The 24,530-nt window shown below is 45.3% G+C and overlaps 1 protein-coding gene across 4 annotated transcripts in view; it reads left to right on the top strand.

The window, feature by feature from the left end:
- The window catches only part of KANSL1L (KAT8 regulatory NSL complex subunit 1 like), a 268,720-nt gene that overhangs the window by 104,135 nt on the left and 140,055 nt on the right, over positions 1-24,530 (top strand). For all 4 annotated transcript variants that reach the window (XM_029606147.1, XM_029606146.1, XM_029606144.1 and 1 more), the window contains one exon: positions 22,686-22,799. In XM_029606147.1, the coding sequence (XP_029462007.1) occupies positions 22,686-22,799 (114 nt within the window). The remainder of the gene's footprint in view (positions 1-22,685; positions 22,800-24,530) is intronic.

The following is a 24,530-nucleotide window of genomic DNA, read 5'->3' on the forward strand; positions in this document are numbered from 1 at the left end:
CGATTGGCTGATCAGGGCTCCCACTCAGCAAGCTGCTCTGTCGTCCCTACATCTTACCTTATACGCTCTGATTTCACTAGGATTTCTCATCAACTATGCGAAATCCTGCTTAGTCCTATCTCAAACTTTGTCCTTCATAGGGGCAGACTTGGACACCTTTCAAGCAAAGGCTTTTCTGCCTCGACAGCGAGCTCTCGCTCTCATTTCTCTCGCACACCAACTACAGTCTCAACACCATTCGACTGCATGAAACTTCCTCATCGTGCTGGGTCACATGGAGTCCTCAGTGCAGGTTACCCCAATGGCCCGCTTGGCCATGAGAGTCATGCAGTGGACTCTACGGTCACAATGGACTCAATCCGTTCAACCACTATCAACCGTTGTCCACATCACCGACCCACTTAGTCAGTCCCTAGCTTGGTGGAAAAATCAAATCAATCTTCTCCAAGGCCTGCCCTTCTAGGCCCAAATCCTCAAATAACTCTTACCACTGATGCTTCCAACCTTGGCTGGGGAGCACATGTTGCCAATTTGCAAACCCAAGTGGCTTGGTCTCCAGAGGAAGCCAAACACCAAATCAATTTCCTGGAGCTACGAGCAATCAGATATGCTCTCAGGGTGATTCAGGATCGTCTGTCCAACCAGGTCATCCTGATCCAGATGGACAACCAGGTGGCCATGTGGTACATCAACAAGCAGGGAGGGACGGGCTCCTACCTACTGTGTCAGGAAGCGGCACAGATATGGGCGGAGGCCCTTTCCCACTGGATGTACCTCAGGGCCACCTACTTGCCGGGAGTGGACAATGTGTTAGCAGACAAGCTGAGTTGCACCTTTCAGCCGCACGAGTGGTCTCTCAACCCCATAGTCGCGAGCTCAATATTCCAAAGTTGGGGTTATCCTCAAGTAGACCTCTTTGCGTCACCTCAAAACCGCAAAGTAGAGAACTTTTGCTCTCTTACTCGCAGCCAACACTCACAGCCAAGAGACGCATTCTCCCTCTTATGGGCCACCGGTCTCCTATATGTATTCCCTCCACTTCCACTTTTCTCGAAGACTCTCGTGAAGTTACGTCAGGACAAGGGAACCATGATCCTCATAGCTCCTCAATGGCCACGCCAAGTGTGGTTTCCGATTCTTCAGGACCTCTCCATTCGCAGGCACATTCCCCTGAGGAAGGACCCGCTTCTGATCACCCAGAACGACGGGTGCCTACACCACCCCAATCTTCAGGCCTTGTCCCTGACTGCCTGGATGTTGAAAGGCTAATTCTTCAGCCACTCAACCTTTCGGAGCCAGTTTGCTGTGTCCTGATTGCTTCACGGAAGCCTTCCACGAGAAAATCTTATTTTTACAAATGGAACAGGTTTAAGTTATGGTGTTCCTCACTGTCACTTGATCCTTTTACCTGTTCCACCACAAAGTTTCTAGACTATCTCTGGCACTTATCAGAGTCAGGTCTAAAAACTTCTTCCATCAGGATGCATGTCAGTGCAGTAGCTGCCTTCCATAAAGGTGTTGGGGATGTACCCATTTCTGTACAACCCCTTGTGACACGCTTTTTGAAGGGCTTGCTCCACCTCAAGCCTCCACTGTGCCCTCCGGCCCCTTCTTGGGACCTCAACCTGGTTTTGGGTCGGCTCATGAAACCACCATTCGAGCCTCTGTAATCCTGTGATCTTTGATATCTCACATAGAAAGTAATTTTTCTGTTGGCAATCACATCCGCTTGCAGAGTTAGTGAGTTACAGGCCCTAGTTACCTATCTGCCTTACACTAAACTTCTGCACGACCGGGTAGTACTCCGCACTCACCCTAAGTTTTTGCCTAAGGTAGTATTGGAATTTCACATTAATCAATCCATTATACTACCAACCTTCTTTCCCAGGCCCCATTCTAATCCAGGAGAACAGGCTCTGCATACCCTTGACTGTAAACAGGTTCTAGCATTCTATCTAGACCGTACAGCTACCCAAAGGAAAAGTACTCAATTGTTTCTTTCCATTCCACGAAATTGGGGCAGCCTGTGGGTAAGCAGACTCTCTCCTCCTGGTCAGTAAGCAGGCATTCCACTTCAAGACCGTGTTAAAGCACACTCTGTCAGGGCCATGGCAAATTCAGTAGCGCACCTACGCTTGGTGCTGCTTCCTGATATTTGTAGGGCTGTAAAGGTATGGAGGGTTCTCTCCATACCTTTACAGCCCATTATTGCTTAGACAAGGCTGGAAGACAAGATTCCATCTTCGGCCAATCTGTCTTGCGCAACCTTTTTGCAACTTGACATACCAACACCCTTCCGCCTGCCCGTTATGGTTCAGGATGTCCTCTACCAAATTCCACCCCAGTCCTTGTGCCTTTTGCACATCTTGGGTACATTTGGTGCATTTCTAGGACATCCTCAGCTCGGTACTCACCCATTTGTGAGGACTACCATTATACTTGTCCTGTGAGAAAGCAAATGTTGCTTACCTGTAACAGGTGTTCTCACAGGACAGCAGGATGTTAGTCCTCATGAAATCTGCCCGCCACCCCGCGGTGTTGGGTTTGTTACGTTTTCTTATTTTACTTTTGGCACTTCCTGTACTTTAAACAAGACTGAAGTGAGGACCCCTGCTGGCTGCAGGTTTAGTGACATTCTGGGCATGCCCAGTAGGTGCCAGTCAAAGTTCTAGAAACTTTGACAAAAGTGTTCCGTGATTGGGCTCCATCCTGTGATGTCACCCATATGTGAGGACTAACATCCTGCTATCCTGTGAGAACACCTGTTACAGGTAAGCAACATTTTCTATCTGCTGATATCTCATTTCATGATAGGTCTATGACATGTCAAATCCTCAGTACAAAAGCCACCTATTCCATGGGACCTAAATGTGGTGCTTTCCCATCAGATTAAGCCTCCTTTTGAGCCATTTAAGATAGCTTTTTAAAAAAATCTTAAAATGGAAGCTCCAAGCTCTCATGCACTATCTCCTGTACATGCAGTTCTTCCACATTAGGGGTGGTTCTTTGTACTGGCCCAAAGTTTCTGCCAAAAGTAGTCTATTTTTCACATCAATCAATCCATTGTATTGCCTGCCTTCTTTACAAGACCTCATTCAAAAGAAGGCGAAAAAGTCCTTCATACTTTGGATTGCAAATGGGCCCTAGCATATTACAAAAGAAGAACTCAGCTGCATAATCAAAGCTCCCAGCTATTTTTCTCATATGACTCCAACAGGCTAGGAGTGGTCACCAAACATACTCTAACTGGCTGGCTGAGTGCAATCACCACTGCTACACCTTAGCAGGGTTGCAAGTCAGACTAAAAGCTCAAGTGAGAGCCATGGAATCTTCCCTTGTGCATCTTTGGGCAGTACCCATCAAGGATACCTGCAAAACTGCAGCTTGGTCTTCAGTTCATAACCTTATGACCCATTACTGTCTTGATAACCTCTGACAGTAAACTTGGACATACAGTTTTGCATAATCTGTTCTCACTGTGGAGTTCACATTCTTACTAGGTAAATGTTCTGCTGTAACTCTAAACTTTGGACTCCCCACATGTAATGGCTATTTTAGCTGCTTATCGATTGAAAAGAAAAACAAGTTTGCTTACTGTGTTTTCCATAGGTACTGGGATGAATTAGCCATGGACTACCCACCCACCTCCCTGGAGAGTCAGCTATGTAGCTAAATTTAACTCTGATACAGACTGAAGAGGTTCAAGAGGCAGTGCCCACGTAGGAACGCCTGCACATGCTCTGCTCAAAGCTCTACTAGCTAAGAAAGACAAGTCCAGTGTCTCTGGGTGATGTCAACCCACAAGTCATGGCTAATTCATCCTGCTATCTGTGGAAAACACCGTTTGCATTAAGATCATGACAGCAAGTTTGCTTATTGGGCAATGCAATAGCAGTAGGATACGTGAATCTTCAGGGGGTCATCAAGAGCCCTCAAGTGTTGGAGGAATGAAACTTTTAATGCGTTGGTGGAAAAGAACATAAAGGTCATTTGAGTGTCACACATAGGGATGGAAAATGTTCAGTTGCAATTACTTAGACACTGGAGAGTGGGTGCTGTTGCAAGAAGTGTTCAATCAGATTGTGTGCAGGTGAAGAGAGCCTCTGACTTAATGATGACCAACAAGAATGCAAAGGTACAGAAGTTTTTCAGTTGAATGAAGGAGTGGTCATCTGAGCTGGATGCTTTGACTCAGGAATAGCCGTCAGATGATATAGGTTTCCTCTATAGTCTTGGATGAGCAGAGTTATTTGGAGAATCTCAGATCATCAAGGACTCATAATTCTCATAGCTCTAGATTGGCTGATGCATCCCTGGTATGTGGACCTTATCAGGTTGTTAGACAGGGACTCCCATGGCAGTCCTGATACAAAAACCTGTTCATGAAAATATGGAGCGATTTTTTTTTTTACTTACTGCCTGGCCCTTGAGATGTCAAGTTTGACCAGAAAGGGTTATTCTCAGTACGTGGTGGATACTCTTAAGCACTAGGAAAACTTCTACTTCTTAGGCATAAGTGAGAATTTGTTGAGTTTTTGAACAGTGGTGTTCAGGAAAGCAGTACCTAGGATTGCCTCAATTCTTTCCATTCTAGACTTCTTTTAAGAAGGACTTATTAAAAGATTAGTTCTCAATTCTCTGAAGGATCAGGTGACAGCTATCACTTGCTATAGATGTCAAGTTTTAGGCAAATCCCTATCAACTCATCTGTATGTTTCTCGGTTCCTGGGAGGAGTTAAACATGTTAGGCCTCTGGTGAGGGTTTCCGTCCCTGCTTGGGAACTTCATTTGCTATTGTCATTCTTAGCAAGTGCTTCATTTGAACTTATTAAAAAGATCTTGGAGAAACTTCTTACTCTGAAGACAATATTTTTGTGGCTATCTGTTCAGCAAAATCCTTAAACCAACCGTATCCATCTTCCTCACTCTCTCTCCTTTTTCCTCGTGCCCCTCCCTCTTGTTTTTATTTCCCATCAAATTTCTAAGCTTTTAATTGTTTTTAACTTATGTTTGTTTATATTAGCTTGTGACTGATTATTTATGTTAATATGTAAACTGCTTAGACCTACCCTTCATTGATTAGGTGGTATATAACAGTTTTTTAAGTAAATAAATAAGGAAAATTTCAGAATTGCAGGCACTTCTTAGTAGAGAACTGTTTTTTATGTTCAAACAATTTTTATTAATTTTATCATAAAACCGGCTTACAAACGTCTGAGCTCGGGTCGTTTCTTCCACCGAACCCAGCATTGTGACAACAATAACAATACAACAAGGTGGTCATGTGCTTCCGCCCTCATCCCCCCCTCCCCTCCACCCCCCACCCCCATCCCCATCCAAAGTTAAGTGTCCAGTCCAGCATGATCACTTCGGTCCCATGTAACCAGCAGTCAACATTGTCGAAGGAATGCAAAGCAGGGCGATGAACAATTCAAAGCCAGGCGTTGAGAACGCGACTCCGAGCCCGGTGAGGAAGTGTTTGAAGATACGGTTCCCATATATCTAAGAATCTCTTGTGCATCTGGGGAGAGTTTCTGGAAGAAAAAAGACTCCATGTGCATCATATTATAGAAGAGGGTTCTCCACATCCAAAAGGAGGGTGGATCCGCCTCTCTCCATTGCCGTAATATAACCTTCTTGCCCACCATACCAGCCTTTTGAAGAAATAGGCGGGTGCCCAAATCTCGAATCCTTATAGGTGGAATAAAACCGAATAATAACCAAAGAGGGGCAGTCGGGATAGAGATCCTCAGGACCTCCGCTAAGTACTTAGCAATAAGCATCCAAAAACGTAAGATGGCTGGACAAGACCAAAAGGCATGGGTTAGCGTACCAACGCGTCCCGGGCATCGGGGACAATACTCCGAGGTCACAATGCGTTGTTGAAAGGCTCTCTGTGGGGAAATGTAGGCCCTACATAAAAATTTATATTGCAGCTCGCGATAAGAGCTATTGTTCGAGATCTTGGACACCGCCCCGTAGCAAAGGCGCAAGACCTGGGCAGTCATAATAAATTCCCCATCTGTGTTCCAACGAGCAGCCATTATGTCAAAAAAATCAGTACAGCTACCTTTGTTTAATATTCGATAATACTGTGATATAGAGGGCGCCCTAGTCTGTGTTAGGAGCATGGTTTCCTCAAGTTTCTGAAATGTTCTACATTGTAGAAAAGCAAGAGGCAGAGATTTCATATAGTGATCAATTTGCAGATAAGAAAATACCTCCTTGTGTCCTATATCATACCGCTCCCGTAACTCAGACCAACTAAGTCTACGTTCTTCCTCGTGATAAAAGTGTCCCAAATGCGTGATACCCTTATTCTGCCACATTCGAAGAACTTGGGATTGAGTTCCCGGGGTAAACTCAGGATTCCCTGCCACCGGCAATAAGAATGCACATATACGGGGCAGTTGCAATCTCTTAGTGAGGGCTATCCAGGCTTGTCTAATTGGACATATGTTGACCGATTGGGCAAATATATATGACATATGCTTTCTCTCCGCTTGCATGGCGTATGTTAAAGCAATAGGAGATGTTATAGCCTTATCTGCCTCCAGGCTTGTATAAGCAGCCTTCCCCGTTATCCAATCACGAATAATTCGTATATTGCAAGCTAAATTGTATAAGTGCAGATCCGGAGTTCCCAATCCGCCATCGCCCCATTTTCTCTGCAACCATGCCAGGGGTAATTGTGCCCTACCCCCCCTCCAGAGAAATTTTCGCAGGATGCGTTCTGAGGACATCCTATCAGCTCGTTTAAGGGAGAGAGGCAGATTCTGCATAAGATAGAGCCACTTAGGTAGTACCACCATTTTATATAGGTGCACCCTTCCACTAAGAGAAAGAGGGAGAGATCCCCACCGATGCAAGAGCTCCTGCGTTTGCTGAAGAAGCGGAGGCACATTCACTGAATACACCCTAGCTGGGTCATCCGGAATATTAATCCCCAAATAGCGGAATTCCTGTGAGGCCCATTGCAGAGGGAAGGCTCCCGGCCAACTATCTCGCAAGGTGGGAGGATAGGGCAACGCCATAGATTTCCCCCAATTTAACCGAAAACCTGAGAATTCCCCAAAGGCGCCCATTTTATCCAAAAGGAGAGGAAGAGAAGTCTGTGGAGATGTGAGGTATACCAAGAGATCATCTGCAAACGCTGCACATTTAAATATCCTGTCCTGAAAACTAACCCCCCGTATGCCAGACGTCCTCTGTATCGTCAAAAGCAAGGGTTCCAATTGTAAGATAAACAATAAAGGGGAGAGGGGGCATCCTTGATGTGTGCCGCGCTGAATAGTAAACGATGGCGAACGCTCCCCATTAACTAATAAGGACGCCTGCGGGCTCGCATATAACAGATGGATAGCCTGCAGGAAAAATCCATCAAACCCCATAGTCCTCAGGATATAAAAAAGAAAAGGCCACTCCACTCTGTCAAACGCCTTTTCTGCGTCGAAGCTCACTACCAGGGAAGGCATCCGCGTAGAATGACAGATTTCCATAGCCGTTAGAAGGCGTCTAATATTGGAGAGTACATAGCGTTTCCGCACAAAGCCCACCTGATGCTCCCCCACAAGGTCAGGTAAGATCCTGGCTAGCCGATCAGCAAGAATTTTCGCCAGAAGCTTCTGATCGTAGTTCAATAAAGAAATTGGGCGGTACGATTCCACCCTCTGCGGATCCTTCCCTGGCTTTACAATCAACGTAATATGAGCAGTGTTTTCCTGTGCCGGGAAATTGCCCTTAGCAATCAAGTCCATAAAAAAAGCCTTCATTGGGTCACAGACCTTATCTATAACACAACGATAGAATTCTGCAGTAAATCCATCCGGGCCAGGGGCCTTCAAAGGTTTAGCATGCATAATCCCTCCTCGAATTTCAAGATCAGTGAGAGGGGCATTTAACGCCCGCCTCTGCTCCAAAGTGAGGACCGGCATTGGTAAAGAGTCACAAAACCGACTACAGTTCTCCTCAGACCATGCTCCCGCACTATACAACTGTGTATAATAATCCCGAAAAAGACGTAAGATAGTGTGAGTATTTGTTTCAACTTGGCCAGATGCGTTCTTCAAGCCAGTCACATATCGTGCTCCGCGAGATGTTCGAATCAAATGTGTCATCAGTTTTCCGGCCTTGTTGCCATATCTGTATAATTGATATTGATAATATAATATACTTTTTTTTGCGCGAGCATGCAATACTGTATTCAAAGCACATTGAATAGAGTGATATTGGTCTCGAAGTGGACCCGTATTGTTTCTCAGCAACTGTCACTTTACACAACGCATCTGGTTCGTAAGTTGAATGACTTGCGCATTAATAGATTTTCGTCTATGTGCCAGATAAGAAATAATATCTCCCCTCAACACAGCCTTAGCTGCGTACCAGAACAAAGAGGGGTTATCTTTATGTTCCTGATTAAGGGTAGCATAGTCTGTCCATTTGTCTAACAAATATTTCTGAAAAGTGGGATCCGTTGCCAAAAAATACGGGAATCTCCAGGTCTTAACTCCCCCACTAGGAGGGGCGAGTTGCATATCCGCCCACACCGGAGCATGGTCGGAAATAATAATGCCCTCAATACCGGCCTCACTCACCATATGAAAGGCGTGGCCACTGAGCATGATATAGTCAATACGGGCATAGGACGCATGAGCCCTAGACAAATGAGTAAACTCTTTAACCCCTGGGTTGAGCGTTCGCCAAACATCCACAACCTGTAGCGCTGCTTCCAACATCGCGGGGCCCTTTCCCATCCCTGGCTCCTTCCTAGTTACCCACGAAGCATCCACCTGAGGGTCTCTGATTGTGTTAAAATCCCCACCAATTACTATAGTATCAGTCGAATAAGGCAGCAGATGATTATAAATTGTCTGGAAGAACCGAGCATTATACGTATTAGGGGCATAAATATTGCAAAAAACCATACGCCTATGGTATATTTCAGCAACGACAATAATAAAACGGTCCTCCGGGTCTTTTATCTCCTTGCTAACTTGAAGAGGTAAATTTTTATGAAACAGAATTGCTACTCCGGCGGAGCTAGAGGATGCCGAGGCAAACATCACCTGTCCCACCCAATGCTTACGGAGTTTTTGATGCTCATTATCAGTAAGATGTGTTTCCTGCAAAAAACCTACAGCTGTTCCTTTCTTATTCAAGTGAGACAATATTTTGGTACGTTTTATAGGAGAGTTTATCCCGCTTACATTCCAAGATACTATGCGGGTTAGATTACTAGAGGTACATGAGACAATTGACCATGTGAAGCTGAAGTGTTATCATGAAACAAGTCCGAGCTCTCCCAGCCGGAGCCCAGACCTGGGACAACAGTACACAAAAGGCAATGACAGAATGAAAACAGAACACGCTTGAACTGGACCATAGCAGACTCCAAACACAGAAAATCCCAACCCCACCCTCCCCTTATCCCTTGCCCCCAGTCTAATTCCCACCCCTGATATCACAGCACCCATAGTACCCCCACTATCTCCGGATACCGTGTAAGGAGAGATCACGTGGCTTTCTCCCTACCGCGGGTGAGCCCCTAGCCTCTGTTCCCCACTTCCCTCCCTCACCCCACCCCCCAGCGGAATGAATAAGATCGGTCTTGACACCCGGTAGTGAGATATAACAGTGTACTCTGAATTCTGCGGGTAACTTTCTATTTGTCCAGCCCCATAAAGCAACCCCCCCTGCCCTTTACCGAACCATTGCCCTCTCATGGGACAGTAAGTGGCCCCTAGGGAAGAGTGAGGGGGTAGACACCGAGAAGAGGGAATTAATAAAAAAAAAAATAATAAAGGAAACGTTAGACCAATTGTAACCCTCTCCCTCCAACATTAGAACAATTGTAACCCTCTCCCACCAACTTTAAAACATTCACCCCGATGAATACAAGCAAGGACCTCCGTGTAGTGGACCATTAAATCCCGTAGCCGGAGATCGCAGCAGGCAATTAACAGAAAAGAGGAAAAAAAACCAAAGCTGACATGGCTAAAAGAAAAAGGATGGAATGAAAAAAAAAAAAAAGAAAAAAACGGAGAGGAAGAAATAAGAAGGGGAAAAAAAAAAATAAAACATAACGGGTCAAGTGCAGGCTCCCAACCCGCAAGCGTAGTAGAGAACTGTTTTTAGTGATTGAGACTGATGTGGCTAGGATTTGTCTAGTGCCTTCATTTCTCCCAGAAATGGTTTCAGCTTTTCAGCTTAACCAAGTTGTGCGCCTTTCCTCTTTGTGTAAGGGTTCTGGTGAGAAAGAGTATACACAGCTTCATTGTTTGCATGTAAGAAGGGTTATTTGCAGTATCTGAAGATCATGAATGTGTTTAGGAAATCGGATTATCTTTGTCTTGTTCAGTGGTTCAAGGAAGGGAGAAGCGGTAACTAAAGTTTCCTTGGCTTGTTGGATCAAGAAGGTCCTTACTGCAGCTTACATTGAGAGGGGAAGAAATGTATTCAAGAAGATCAAGGCGCATTCCTCTAAGGCTCAGTGGGCTTCTTGGATAGAACTCTGCTTGTTTTTGCCACAGGAGATCTGTAAAGTGGGAATATTGTCCTTTTGGCATTCTTTCTTGAACCATTACCATTTGGATGTGCATACCAGGGAGGGAGGCCTCCTTCGCATTGAAGGTGTTTAGTGTCAGGAGTAGCTTGGGTGCATCCCATTCGTCTGGACTGGTCTGACTGGATGAAGAGAGAGGAGAAACTTCATTCTTACCTTTCCCACACAAATTCAGAATCCTCCCAGTTCTGCCAATTGTTTAAGAACATAAGAAAATGCCATACTGGGTCAGACCAAGGGTCCATCAAGCCCAGCATCCTGTTTCCAACAGTGGCCAATCCAGGCCATAAGAACCTGGCAAGTACCCAAAAACTAAGTCTATTCCATGTAACCATTGCTAATGGCAGTGGCTATTCTCTAAGTGAACTTAATAGCAGGTAATGGACTTCTCCTCCAAGAACTTATCCAATCCTTTTTTAAACACGGCTATACTAACTGCACTAACCACATCCTCTGGCAACAAATTCCAGAGTTTAATTGTGCGTTGAGTAAAAAAGAACTTTATCCGATTAGTTTTAAATGTGCCACATGCTAACTTCATGAAGTGCTCCCTAGTCTTTCTACTATCCGAAAGAGTAAATAACCGATTCACATCTACCCGTTCTAGACCTCTCATGATTTTAAACACCTCTATCATATCCCCCCTCAGTCGTCTCTTCTCCAAGCTGAAAAGTCCTAACCTCTTTAGCCTTTCCTCATAGGGGAGTTGTTCCATTCCCCTTATCATTTTGGTTGCCCTTCTCTGTACCTTCTCCATCGCAATTATATCTTTTTTGAGATGCAGCGACCAGAATTGTACACAATATTCAAGGTGCGGTCTCACCATGGAGCGATACAGACGCATTATGACATTTTCCGTTTTATTCAACATTCCCTTTCTAATAATTCCCAACATTCTGTTTGCTTTTTTGACTGCCGCAGCACACTGTACCGACGATTTCAATGTGTTATCCACTATGACACCTAGATCTATTTCTTGGGTTGTAGCACCTAATATGGAACCCAATATTGTGTAATTATAGCATGGGTTATTTTTACCTATATGCATAACCTTGCACTTATCCACATTAAATTTCATCTGCCATTTGGATGCCCAATTTTCCAGTCTCACAAGGTCTTCCTGCAATTTATCACAATCTGCTTGTGATTTAACTACTCTGAACAATTTTGTGTCATCTGCAAATTTGATTATCTCACTCGTCGTATTTCTTTCCAGATCATTTATAAATATATTGAAAAGTAAGGGTCCCAATACAGATCCCTGAGGCACTCCACTGTCCACTCCCTTCCACTGAGAAAATTGCCCATTTAATCCTGCTCTCTGTTTCCTGTCTTTTAGCCAGTTTGCAATCCACGAAAGGACATCGCCACCTATCCCATGACTTTTTACTTTTCCTAGAAGCCTCTCATGAGGAATTTTGTCAAACGCCTTCTGAAAAGTCAAGTATACTATTTCTACCGGTTCACCTTTATCCACATGTTTATTAACTCCTTCAAAAAAGTGAAGCAGATTTGTGAGGCAAGACTTGCCCTGGGTAAAGCCATGCTGACTTTGTTCCATTAAACCATGTCTTTCTATATGTTCTGTGATTTTGGTGTTTAGAACACTTTCCACTATTTTTCCTGGCACTGAAGTCAGGCTAACCGGTCTGTAGTTTCCCGGATCGCCCCTGGAGCCCTTTTTAAATATTGGGGTTACATTTGCTATCCTCTAGTCTTCAGGTACAATGGATGATTTTAATGATAAGTTACAAATTTTTACTAATAGGTCTGAAATTTCATTTTTTAGTTCCTTCAGAACTCTGGGGTGTATACCATCCAGTCCAGGTGATTTACTACTCTTCAGTTTGTCAATCAGGCCTACCACATCTTCTAGGTTCACCGTGATTTGATTCAGTCCATCTGAATCATTACCCATGAAAACCTTCTCCATTACGGGTACCTCCCCAACATCCTCTTCAGTAAACACTGAAGCAAAGAAATCATTTAATCTTTCCGCGATGGCCTTATCTTCTCTAAGTGCCCCTTTAACCCCTCGATCATCTAACGGTCCAACTGACTCCCTCACAGGCTTTCTGCTTCGGATATATTAAAAAAAGTTTTTACTGTGAGTTTTTGCCTCTACAGCCAACTTCTTTTCAAATTCTCTCTTAGCCTGTCTTATCAATGTCTTACATTTAACTTGCCAATGTTTATGCTTTATCCTATTTTCTTCTGTTGGATCCTTCTTCCAATTTTTGAATGAAGATCTTTTGGCTAAAACAGCTTCTTTCACCTCCCCTTTTAACCATGCCGGTAATTGTTTTGCCTTCTTTCCACCTTTCTTAATGTGTGGAATACATCTAGACTGTGCTTCTAGAATGGTATTTTTTAACAATGACCACGCCTCTTGGACATTTTTTACTTTTGTAGCTGCTCCTTTCAGTTATTTTCTAACAATTTTTCTCATTTTATCAAAGTTTCCCTTTTGAAAGTTTAGCACGAGAGCCTTGGATTTGCACACTGTTCCTTTTCCAGTCATTAAATCAAATTTGATCATATTATGATCACTATTGCCAAGCGGCCCCACCACCGTTACCTCTCTCACCAAGTCCTGTGCTCCACTGAGAATTAGATCTAAAATTGCTCCCTCTCTTGTCGGTTCCTGAACCAATTGCTCCATAAAGCTATCATTTATTCCATCCAGGAACGTTATCTCTCTAGCGTGACCCGATGATACATTTACCCAGTCTATATTGGGGTAATTGAAGTCTCCCATTATTACTGCACTACCAATTTGGTTAGCTTCCCTAATTTCTCTTAGCATTTCACTGTCCATCTCACCATCTTGACCAGGTGGACGGTAGTATACCCCTATCACTATAGTCTTCCCTGACACACAAGGGATTTCTACCCATAAAGATTCAATTTTGTATTTAGTAGATTCAATTTTGTATTTTTTTCTTATTCATGCTACATTGGTGATTTAGGAGCAGAAGAGTATGCAAACTTTTTAACAGAGAAGAAGTGGACTCTTTCTGTTTTTGAAGCCCCCTGGTTTCAGGGGATATGGAAGTTTTGTGAGTTAGTTTGTTACAGGTAATACTGGCAAGCTGATGTCAGCACAAGAATCTATAAGAGATGATGTCAGTGAACCTGTTAATCTCTGTCTCCATCTGCTGGTTGGTGGGTGTAACCCATTTGTCTGAACTGGTCTGGCTTGATTCAAGGAAAGGAAATTATCAGGTAAGAACACATTTCTCCTTCCAGTTGAGCTGGAATCCCAGATGAGGAGGAATCTGTTGGGCCTATAAGAAAAATTGGTTTTCCTTTTTTTTTATTTTTTATTTTGTTAACTTGGAACTAGTAATTGATTCTGATGGTACTGTGACAGTTGGAACTGGGCTGCTAATGTCGCTATAGGAGTACAGTCTTGTGTGTAACTGTAATGATATCCAGGCAGGAATTTCATGCCTACAATAATCTAAAAAGCCAACTGCCTAGTTCAGAGAGAGTCTATCAGTATGGCACAAGGCCTGCAACAGAAATTCTAAAAATGTACTCATTAGAAGAAAGAATGTAATAGGGAGAAAACATTCAAATATTTAATAGGCCTCAGTAAAGCGGAAGGAGAGGTTTTTCATATAGAAACATTCAAAGACCTGTGGTTATGAAACAAAGTTGGAGGAAGAAAAACTCGGATGATATAGTAAGAAGTTCATCTTTACTGAGAGGGTGATGAATACCTGGAACAGCCTACCTTCAGAAGTAGTAGTAACGAAAACCATGACAGAATTGAAGCAAATTTTGGGAAAAATCCAGAGTGCAGTGATGAGAGCAGATGAGAGGTGGGAGATATCGGGTAAAACAAATGTTGGGGGGGGGGGGGGGGGTGTTCTCCTGAGTGTTGAAGTGTTAGAATCCAGTATTCTAAATCACATTAGAGCTAAAAAGAGGAAAGGGTAAGTTAGTGTGCTCAAAAGTAGGGTGCAGCTAAATCAAGCTTCCAAAAAGAAGTAATATCAACCAACTTGATTCTGTATATATTGTTAGACAAGGAAACTAGGCAGACTTGGTGAACCAAATGGTATCACATTACCCTTACCCTTATTGAGCTACATTGGCTGCCCATCGCTGAAAGTATTAAATATAAGGTTGCTCTAATTACTTTCAAACTGATTACATCTGCCATTTCCCTCTGGGGCAATGCACTTTTGCATCTCTGTTATCCTACTTGGCAGTTACACTCCTCTCAAATGGGCTTATTAGACATACCCTCGCCTCTGTAAGCCAGGCTGTGTAATACCAGGGATTGTGCTTTCTCAGTGGCGGCATCCATTCTCCGGAACTCATTTTCTATAACTCTGAAGCAGGCAGATAGCATGAAGACTTTCAAAAGTGCTCTAAAAACATGGTTGTTTAGGCAGTCACTTTACTAGTCCTCCAAGTTTCATTGTACTTTTTGTTATATTTTATGATTTTACGTCTGATTTTAGGTATTGCGTTTGCTTTTAGGTTTTAATTTGTTTTGTATTGTACATATGATTTTATGTATGTTTTTTAAGTTGTACTATATGTTTTGTATTGTGTATGTTTTATGCATATTTTAGGTTCTCTCTATAGATCCTTTGTACATCGCCTGGGGTAGATTTTATAAATGTACGCGCGGGCGTACTTTTGTTCGTGCACCAGGCGCGTACAAAAGTATGCTGCATTTTATAAGATACGCGAGTATCTTATAAAATCTGGGGTTGGCGCGTGCAAGGGGGTGAACATTTGTGCAACCTGAGCGCGCCGAGCCCAGCGCGCGCTGCCTGTTCCCTCAGAGGCCGCTCCGAAATCGGAGCGGCCTTGGAGGGAACTTTCCTTCCGCCTCCCCTCACCTTCCCCTCCCTTCCCCTACCTAACCCACCCCCCCACCCTATCTAAACCCCCCCCTACCTTTGTTGGCAGATTTACACCTGCGGAAAGCAGGTGTAAATCTGCGCACGCCAGTGGGCTGCTGGCGCGCCATCACCCGACCCGGGGGCTGGTCCGGAGGCCTCGACCACACCCCCGGGCCGGCGCCATGCCCCCGGGCCCGCCCCCAAAACGCTGTGTCACTCGCGGCCCGCCCCCGAAACGCCGCATCACTCGCGGCACGCCCCTCCATGCAAGCCCCAGGACTTACGGGTGTCCCGGGGCTTGCGCGCGCCGCCGAGCCTATGCAAAATAGGCTCGGCGCGAGCAGGGGGGGGGTTTGGGGTAGGTTTTCGGGGGTCCGCGCGTATCGTACGCGCGTGTGCCTTTGAAAACCTACCCCCTAGTGTATAGGCGATACATTTTAAATAAAGATAAAAGATTTGCTGACATCTGCTATTTTGCCATGTTTTATTTTAAAATCAAAAGAAAAAGAATTTTACTCAAACGCTACATTTGACAACAAAATATGACCAGAAAAATTTTATTAAATATTTTTCTCACAGGACAAGCAGGATGGTTGTCCTCACAAATAGGTGACATCGGGGATGGAGCCCAACCACGGAAAACTTCTGTCAAAGTTTCAGGAACTTTGACTGGCCCCTACTGGGCATGCCCAGCCGGCACTAACCCTGCAGCCAGCAGGGGTCTCCCTTCAGTCTTCTTTTTTCCACACAGCAGTAGCCATGCGGTGAAAGAGCTCTTAACCACGTTCCTGACAGGAATTTAGAATTCGTTATTCTGAAGAAAATTTGCCCCTCAGGGGTCTCCCTTCGATAAATTTTTTCGTCCGCGGAACTCCGGTAAGTTTTTGCCGTTGTTTCATAGACTTCCGTCGACTTTGGCCCTTGAGGCCCGCTGGCAGTCGACAGTCCCGCGGCTAAATTTTTGGCCTTCCGCCATGGCGTCGGGGTTCCGTCGGTGTCCGGACTGTACCCAAACTATGTCAATCACAGACCCTCATAGAGTCTGTGTTTTGTGTCTAGGGAGTGAGCATGATGTTCTGACTTGCACCAAATGTGCCCTAATGACACCAAAAGGTCGCAAAGCCAGAATGGAGAAGATGGGGCTCCTCTTCCATGTTCGCACCCCAACGCCATCGATTGCATCGACGTCATCGGAACCGGCACCGTCAAAGTCTTACTACCATCGACAGCCCTCCGGTGACCGTCCGCCATCGACGACTTCTCGGCCATCGACTCCTGTCCCTTCCCCTGATCATCGAGGAGATAGGAAGGAGAAACATCGCCATCGACGTCATAAGTCTTGGCCCGTCGAGGAATCGACGTCATCGACCTCTGTACCGACCGAGCCTCCGCAGAAAAAGCCTCGATCAGAGTTGGCACCGTCCACTTCTGTTTCGCAGGCACCGAGGCAACCCTCACCCCTTCCGGGTTTGGGAGCCGCAATCCCACCGGTGACGGTGGTCCCTCCGGCTCAGCCTCAGCCTCCCTCTCCCGTCGAGCCGGGTCTTGTTACCCCTGGTCTCCGGGCAGAACTGAACCGGCTGGTCCAGGAGGCCATCGATAAGGCGATGCAACGGTTCCAGCCTCCTCCGGCACCGAGAGCGGAACCGGCCACCGAGCCGATTGCAGCGACACTGGCACCGCTGTTGCACCGGATGGAGGCGCTCATGACAGCCCTTCCACCGGTGATACCTGTGTCACCGACACCGGCAAGACCGCTGTCACCGACAGGTTTTTCATCGGGTGGAGAAACACCGTATCGGATTCCCCCTTCGGAGATAGTTCCATCGGTGCCAAGTCGTCCCTCGCCACCGATCCTGTCTTCGGTGGCGATACGCACCTCTGCTCCACCGAGGTTTCCGATGCCGGCACCGATTCCATTGAGACCGGCACCGGTTCCCTCGATGCCTACACTGGCACCGATATCGACACCGATTCCATCGAGGATTTTCTCGATGCCCCCGGTGACTCCAGCCAATATTTCGGAGCCTCAACCTGGGCCCTCAGGAGTTCAGCCCCCTAGAGGGCCTCCAGGTCATCAACCAGATCCCTATGATACTTGGGCTGATGATACATCTACTGACACCGATGATTTGCCTTCACCACCCTCTCCTGCGGAGAGCAGAAAGCGTTCTCCCCCTGAGGACCTCTCTTTCATAAACTTTGTGAAGGAAATGTCAGAGTTGGTTCCTTTCCAACTTCAATCTGAACAGGATGATAGGCACCAAATGATGGAATTGCTCCAATTTTTGGATGCCCCGAAAGTCATCACCTCTATTCCCATTCATCAGGTTTTTCTAGACTTTCTTAAAAAGAATTGGGAATCTCCTGGCTCTGTGTCCCCAGTCAATAAAAAAGCTGATTCTACATATCTTGTACAATCAGCACCAGGTTTTCAAAAACCTCAGTTAGATCATCATTTTGTGGTCGTCGAATCAGCTCAGAAAAAAGCTAAACGACTAAAACCACACTCTTCCATACCTCCTACTAAGGACAATAAATTCCTAGATAGTATAGGTAGGAAGGTTTACCATGGAGCTATGCTGATTTCCAGAATAGCTTCTTACCAACTTTATATGACTCAATATAACAGAGTCATTTTAAAGCAAATGCAAGAATACGCTGACGCCTTGCCAGAGCAGTTCCAGCCCCAGATTCAGTCCCTTTTAAATAAAGGGTTTGAAGCTGGAAAGCATGAAATCCAAACCGCCTATGACATCTTCGATGCTTCTACTAGAATTTCTGCTACAGCCATTTCTGCTAGACGTTGGGCTTGGCTCAAATCATCTGACCTTCGCCCAGAAGTTCAGGACAGGCTTTCGGATTTGCCCTGCTTAGGGGATAATCTGTTTGGTGAGCAAATTCAGCAACTTGTTGCTGAATTGAAGGATCATCATGAGACATTAAAACAGCTCTCATCTATTCCTCCTGATTTGCCTTCCAAACAACCGTCTAGGAAGGACTCCAAAAAGTCTTTCTTTAGGCCACGAAAGTATTATCCCCCATCTACCAAGCCTCGGCCTGCACGGTCCTACCATAAGACTCAGCCTCGCCAGGCTCGTAAACAAAAGCCTGCAGCAGCTCCACCTCCTGGCCCTGCGGCGGGTTTTTGACTTCCACTTAGGGAGCATGTGCCAGACCCCTCTTCCAGCCATACCAGTAGGAGGTCGGCGATGCCACTTTCTAGAACAGTGGCATCGGATCACCACAGATCAGTGGGTGACAGCGATCATCGCACAGGGTTACCATCTCAACTTCCTGTCTCTCCCTCCAGACTCCCCACCCTTGCAGGCGTGGAGTCTTACCGATCATTCTCTTCTAAAAGAAGAGAATGATTGGTAAGACTTCGCTTCTCCTACAGTCAAACGCTATAGAACCCGTTCCTCCCTTGCAACGAGGCCTAGGGTTCTATTCCAGGTACTTCCTGATCCCAAAAAAGTCAGGGGGACTTCGTCCCATCCTAGACCTGAGGGTCCTCAACAAATACCTTCACAAGGAGAAGTTCAAGATGGTAACCCTGGGCTCGCTACTCCCTCTGCTGCAAAGAGGGGACTGGTTATGCTCTCTAGACCTCAAAGACGTATATACCCACATTGCGATAACACAATCTCATCGCAAATACCTGCGTTTTCTAGTAGGCCGAAATCACTACCAATATCGTGTGTTACCTTTCGGCCTAGCATCCGCACCACGAGTGTTCACCAAGTGCCTCGTAGTGGTTGCAGCGTTTCTAAGGAAAGAAGGAGTCCACATCTACCCCTACTTAGACTATTGGTTGATCAGGGCCCCAACCCAGCAACTGGCTCGGTCCTCCCTGACCCTAACAATTCGAACTTTGCTTTCTCTAGGATTTCTGGTAAATTACGAGAAATCCTACTTAGTCCCATCTCAAACCTTATCCTTCATTGGGGCAGACTTGGACACCTTACAGGCAAAAGCCTTCCTTCCTCATCAACGAGTCCAAGCCCTAGTGTCCCTAGCTCGCCAGCTGCAGTCCCAACACACAGCTACATTTTCCACTTCCTCGTTCTGGGACACATGGCCTTCTCAGTTTATGTGACTCCCACGGCCCGCTTAGCCATGAGAGTCACACAGTGGACTCTGAGACTTCAGTGGACTCAAGCTCTTCAGCCTCTGTCCTCTATAATACGCGTCTCCAACGCACTTCGTCTGTCTCTTGCCTGGTGGACGAATCCATTCAACCTCCTACAGGGTTTGCCTTTTCTCCCACCAGATCCTCAGGTCATCCTCACTACCGATGCTTCCAACATCGGTTGGGGAGCCCATGTAAACGATTTACAAACTCAAGGGTTCTGGTCACTAGAGGAAGCCAAACACCAGATAAATTTCCTGGAGCTTCGAGCAATCCGCTATGCTCTCAGGACCTTTCAAGATTGCCTATCACACCATTCAATCTTAATCCAGACAGACAACCAGGTGGCCATGTGGTACATAAACAAGCAGGGAGGCACAGGCTCCTTTCTTCTGTGTCAGGAAGCTGTGCAAATTTGGGCAGAAGCCCTCTCCCACTCCATGTACCTCAGGGCCACCTACCTGCCGGGAGTAGACAATGTATTGGCAGACCAGCTGAGCCGTGTCTTCCAACCACACGAGTGGTCACTCAATCCTGTAGTAGCAACCTCTCTATTCCACAAGTGGGGTTACCCCCATATGGACCTCTTTGCGTCCCCTCAGAACCACAAAGTGGACAATTATTGCTCTCTCATTCGGAGCCAGCACTCTCGACCGAGGGATGCATTCTCCCTCAAGTGGACGACCGGTCTGCTCTATGCATTCCCTCCTCTTCCTCTGCTGTCGAGGACCCTCGTGAAGCTCCTCCAGGACAGGGGAACCATGATCCTGATAGCACCGCACTGGCCACGCCAAGTGTGGTTTCCCATACTCCAGGATCTCTCCATCCGCAGGCACATTCCTCTGGGACAGGACTCGCATCTGCTCACTCAAAACGACGGATGCCTCCTTCATCCCAACCTCCAAGCCTTGTCCCTGACGGCATGGATGTTGAAAGGTTAGTCCTTCAGCCTTTTAACCTTTCGGAATCAGTTTCTCGTGTCCTGATAGCGTCACGAAAGCCCTCTACAAGAAAATCTTACTCATACAAATGGAAAAGGTACACATCATGGTGCACTTCTCAGTCCCTTGATCCCCTTTCCTGTCCAATCTCTAAGTTCTTGGACTATTTGTGGCATCTATCAGAATCCGGTCTCAAGACCTCTTCCATTAGAATGCATGTCAGTGCGGTAGCCGCCTTCCATAAAGGTATTGGGGGTGTTCCTATTTCAGTACAACCCCTTGTAACACGCTTTCTTAAAGGCTTGCTCCATTTAAAGCCACCTTTACGTCCGCCGGCCCCATCTTGGGACCTTAATCTGGTTCTTGGTCGCCTTATGAAACCACCTTTCGAACCTCTGCGCTCCTGTGATTAAAATATCTCACATGGAAAGTGTTATTCCTTTTGGCTATCACTTCAGCTCGCAGGGTTAGTGAATTACAGGCCCTAGTTACCTATCCGCCTTACACTAAACTCCTGCAGGACCGGGCGGTACTCCGCACTCACCCTAAATTCTTACCTAAGGTAGTTTCGGAGTTTCATATTAATCAATCCATCATACTACCTATCTTTTTTCCCAGGCCCCACTCCAACTCCGGGGAACAGACTCTGCATACCCTAGACTGTAAACGAGCTCTAGCTTTTTATCTAGACCGTACAGGAAGAGCGCTCAATTATTTGTCTCTTTCCATCCTAACAAGTTAGGACAACCTGTGGGTAAGCAGGCTCTCTCCTCTTGGTTGGCAGACTGCATTTCTTTTTGCTATGAGCAAGCTGTCATTCCTTTTCAAGACCGTGTCAAGGCACACTCTGTGAGGGCCATGGCGACTTCAGTAGCACACCTTCGATCGGTGCCGCTTCCTGACATCTGCAGAGCTGCAACATGGAGTTCCCTCCATACCTTTGCAGCCCACTATTGTTTGGATAAAGCTGGAAGACAGGATTCCATCTTCGGCCAATCTGTCTTGCGTAACCTTTTTCCAACCTGATGTACCAACACCCTTCCACCTTCCCGGTAGGGTGCGGATGCCCTGTACCAAATTCCACCCCAGTTGTTGTGCCTGTTGCACGCCGTTGGGTGCATTTGGTGCAAGTCAGGACATCCTCAGCTCGGTACTCACCCATATGTGAGGACTACCATTTTGCTTGTCCTGTGAGAAAGCAAATGTTGCTTACCTGATGTACTAGGTGTTCTCACAGGACAGCAGGATGTTAGTCCTCACGAAACCCGCCCGCCACCCCGCGGTGTTGGGTTCGTTTCTTTTATTTTTCGGCACTGCCTGTAGCTATAAAAACAAGACTGAAGGGAGACCCCTGCTGGCTGCAGGGTTAGTGCCGTGCTGGGCATGCCCGGTAGGGGCCAGTCAAAGTTCCTGAAACTTTGACAGAAGTTTTCTGTGGTTGGGCTCCATCCTCGATGTCACCCATTTGTGAGGACTAACATCCTGCTGTCCTGTGAGAACACCTGTTACATCAGGTAAGCAACATTTGCTATATGACTATAATAGATTGTGTCACAGGATTGCATTCATTTTAATGACTTATGTCCAGAATAGAAGTATTTGAGTTATAATGATCGGTATTGTAGAATAATATCTCTCAATTTTGAAGAACTGAATCTCTCCGTATCATTCAAAGAGAATACATTTAAAAAAATTTTTGTAATGCAAATAAAGTGCTTTGATGATGTGTTATATTAGGATAAATTCTTTTGCACTTCTCTGAAAATAATCCAAGTGATGGAGATGATTGATCACACAGGAGACATCAGTGATAAGCTGTTAGTTAAAGTCTGTGTTGGAGAGAATCTGGTAATTCATTATCCGACTCTACAGCATTTCAAGAGTGCTTACCCTCTGCTTCAGAGATGGTAGAAACGTGGTGGACTGTCCTTCAGATTAATCAATCACAAACCAAATACACCATCAGGTTCAAAACAGAATAAACTTAGCTTATCTTTATTATCCGGCAACCCAGGAATTTCTGATAGTCAGCTGGAGTGTTCCTTTATTTATATTATTTTAAAATAAGAAATGCTGCATGAAATAAACTTTTCAGTTACCTTTGTAGAAAAATCTTGCAGAGTAAGCTAAATCTACCATCAGATCTGCATGTGGTAACAGTATATTTTTGTTACTTTGTTTTTCAGATGTTTCTCTTAATGTGCACTTGGAGACATTATTAAAAAGTCCAGATGAGATTAAGTCATTTTCTGTTGAGAGCACTCCACTGAAAGAAGAATATACAATGTCTTCATCCAACAGTATGTAATCTAAAATGCAGAGAGATTAACAAAATTAATGATCTAACAAATTTGATAGTTATTTTAACATTGAATTATAATGAGAAAATCACAGTTTTCTTTGTCTGGGGACATTTGTCCAGCCTCACGTTTCTTTCTAGATCTCAGAATGAGTGTACCCTGCATCCTGTCACTAGGTATCATTGTTGTGTAATGGTTGATACGCTTTCTCAAGGAAAACGCAGTGAACATTATCTCTCCTCAGGAGCCAAGTTTGGGAATCAAACCCATATCTCCTTTATGCCAACAGAGCAACTAAGTCACTGGGCTCATTTTAAGTTTGGAATAAAGAAATCTGTGGAACTGTGTTCCCTTGGTAAAACAGTCCAACTTTAAACCTATTAGGTAATTGGAACAAATTTCTGGATATGCTTGTGTTAGAATCCTCATTGGATCTGAATGTTCAATAACACCTCAGACATAGGAACTTCACCAGCTGAATCTTCAATATGTTTATTGCGGTTGTTTGAACTGCCTTGGTTAGCACTTTATTTGTAACTCAGCCACTTTCAGTATAAAGGAGTTATTGATCTGAATGAAGATAGACCTCATTCTTTCCCATTTTGATGGTAACCTTTTGTTCTATTTATAATTTGTATTGGAAAGGGGTTCACAGATATTATTCTACAGATAATTAGATATTCTTTCTTTCAAGGAAAACTGTCTCATTTGACATAGGCCCTCATAAATTAAAGTTTTTCATCTTTCATTAATTTGTTGACCTTCCTGCAGTTTTTAAATATCTATGAAGATAACTATTTTCTATGGATTGACTTCTTAACTTTCTAGAATCTAGAAGTCTGCTCTGCTTCAGGCATTGCACCAACCATCAGCTGTTTGCTCCTTTAGTCTTTTCCTTTTCTGGAGCTTCATTCCATTCATGTTCACTCTGGGGTAGATTTTAAAAGAAGCGCGCGCGGCATACATGTGCGTGCGCTATCTGGCACGCGCACATGTACGCCCAATTTTATAACATGCGCGCGCATGTTATAAAATCCAGGATTGGCGCGCATAAGGGGGTGCACAATTGTGCACCTTGTGTGCGCCGAGCCGTGCTGCCTTCCTCCGTTCCCTCCCAGGCCACTCCGAACACACCAGCCGCCTGCCGGCACATGATCCTCCAACAGAGCAGGATTGGCCACTCTGTTGGAGGCCTCCTGCCCCGCCTCGCCCCCGGACCACCCATTTAGCAAAGCCCCGGGACTTATATACGTCCTGGGGCTTTACGCGTGTCGCCGGACCTTTTTAAAATAGGCCCAGCGTGCGGAAGCCTGGTTACGTGCGTAAATCTTCCGAAAATTTGGCCCTCTATTTTTAATTTGTGTTAACTTTAGTTGGGATTTATTTTTCTCCATTCTGGATCTGCTTTGAGGAGGAAATCAGTATTATAGCATAAATGAGTCTTACAATCTGTTCCTGCGCACTTTACCAGACGTGAACTCTATTTTGCAGTACCATATGCTACCCACTTGAATTTGCCACTGAGCACATTAACTAGTCCTGCCCCCAGCACGTCACATCAGTCAGCACCACCCCTGGTTTTCACTTAAGGATCTGCCAAAGGGCCTGCCCTTTTGTGTGCCCCTTAGTGGATCCTAGTGAGCTTGGGCACAGGATACACTGTAGGTTTTAGATTTTGCTTTATATGTCAGTGCATTCTATGATGGGAGAGAATTAAGATTTTCTACTTTT

The sequence above is a fragment of the Rhinatrema bivittatum genome, chromosome 6 (assembly GCF_901001135.1).
Source record: "Rhinatrema bivittatum chromosome 6, aRhiBiv1.1, whole genome shotgun sequence".
In the NCBI taxonomy this organism is placed as follows: domain Eukaryota; kingdom Metazoa; phylum Chordata; class Amphibia; order Gymnophiona; family Rhinatrematidae; genus Rhinatrema; species Rhinatrema bivittatum.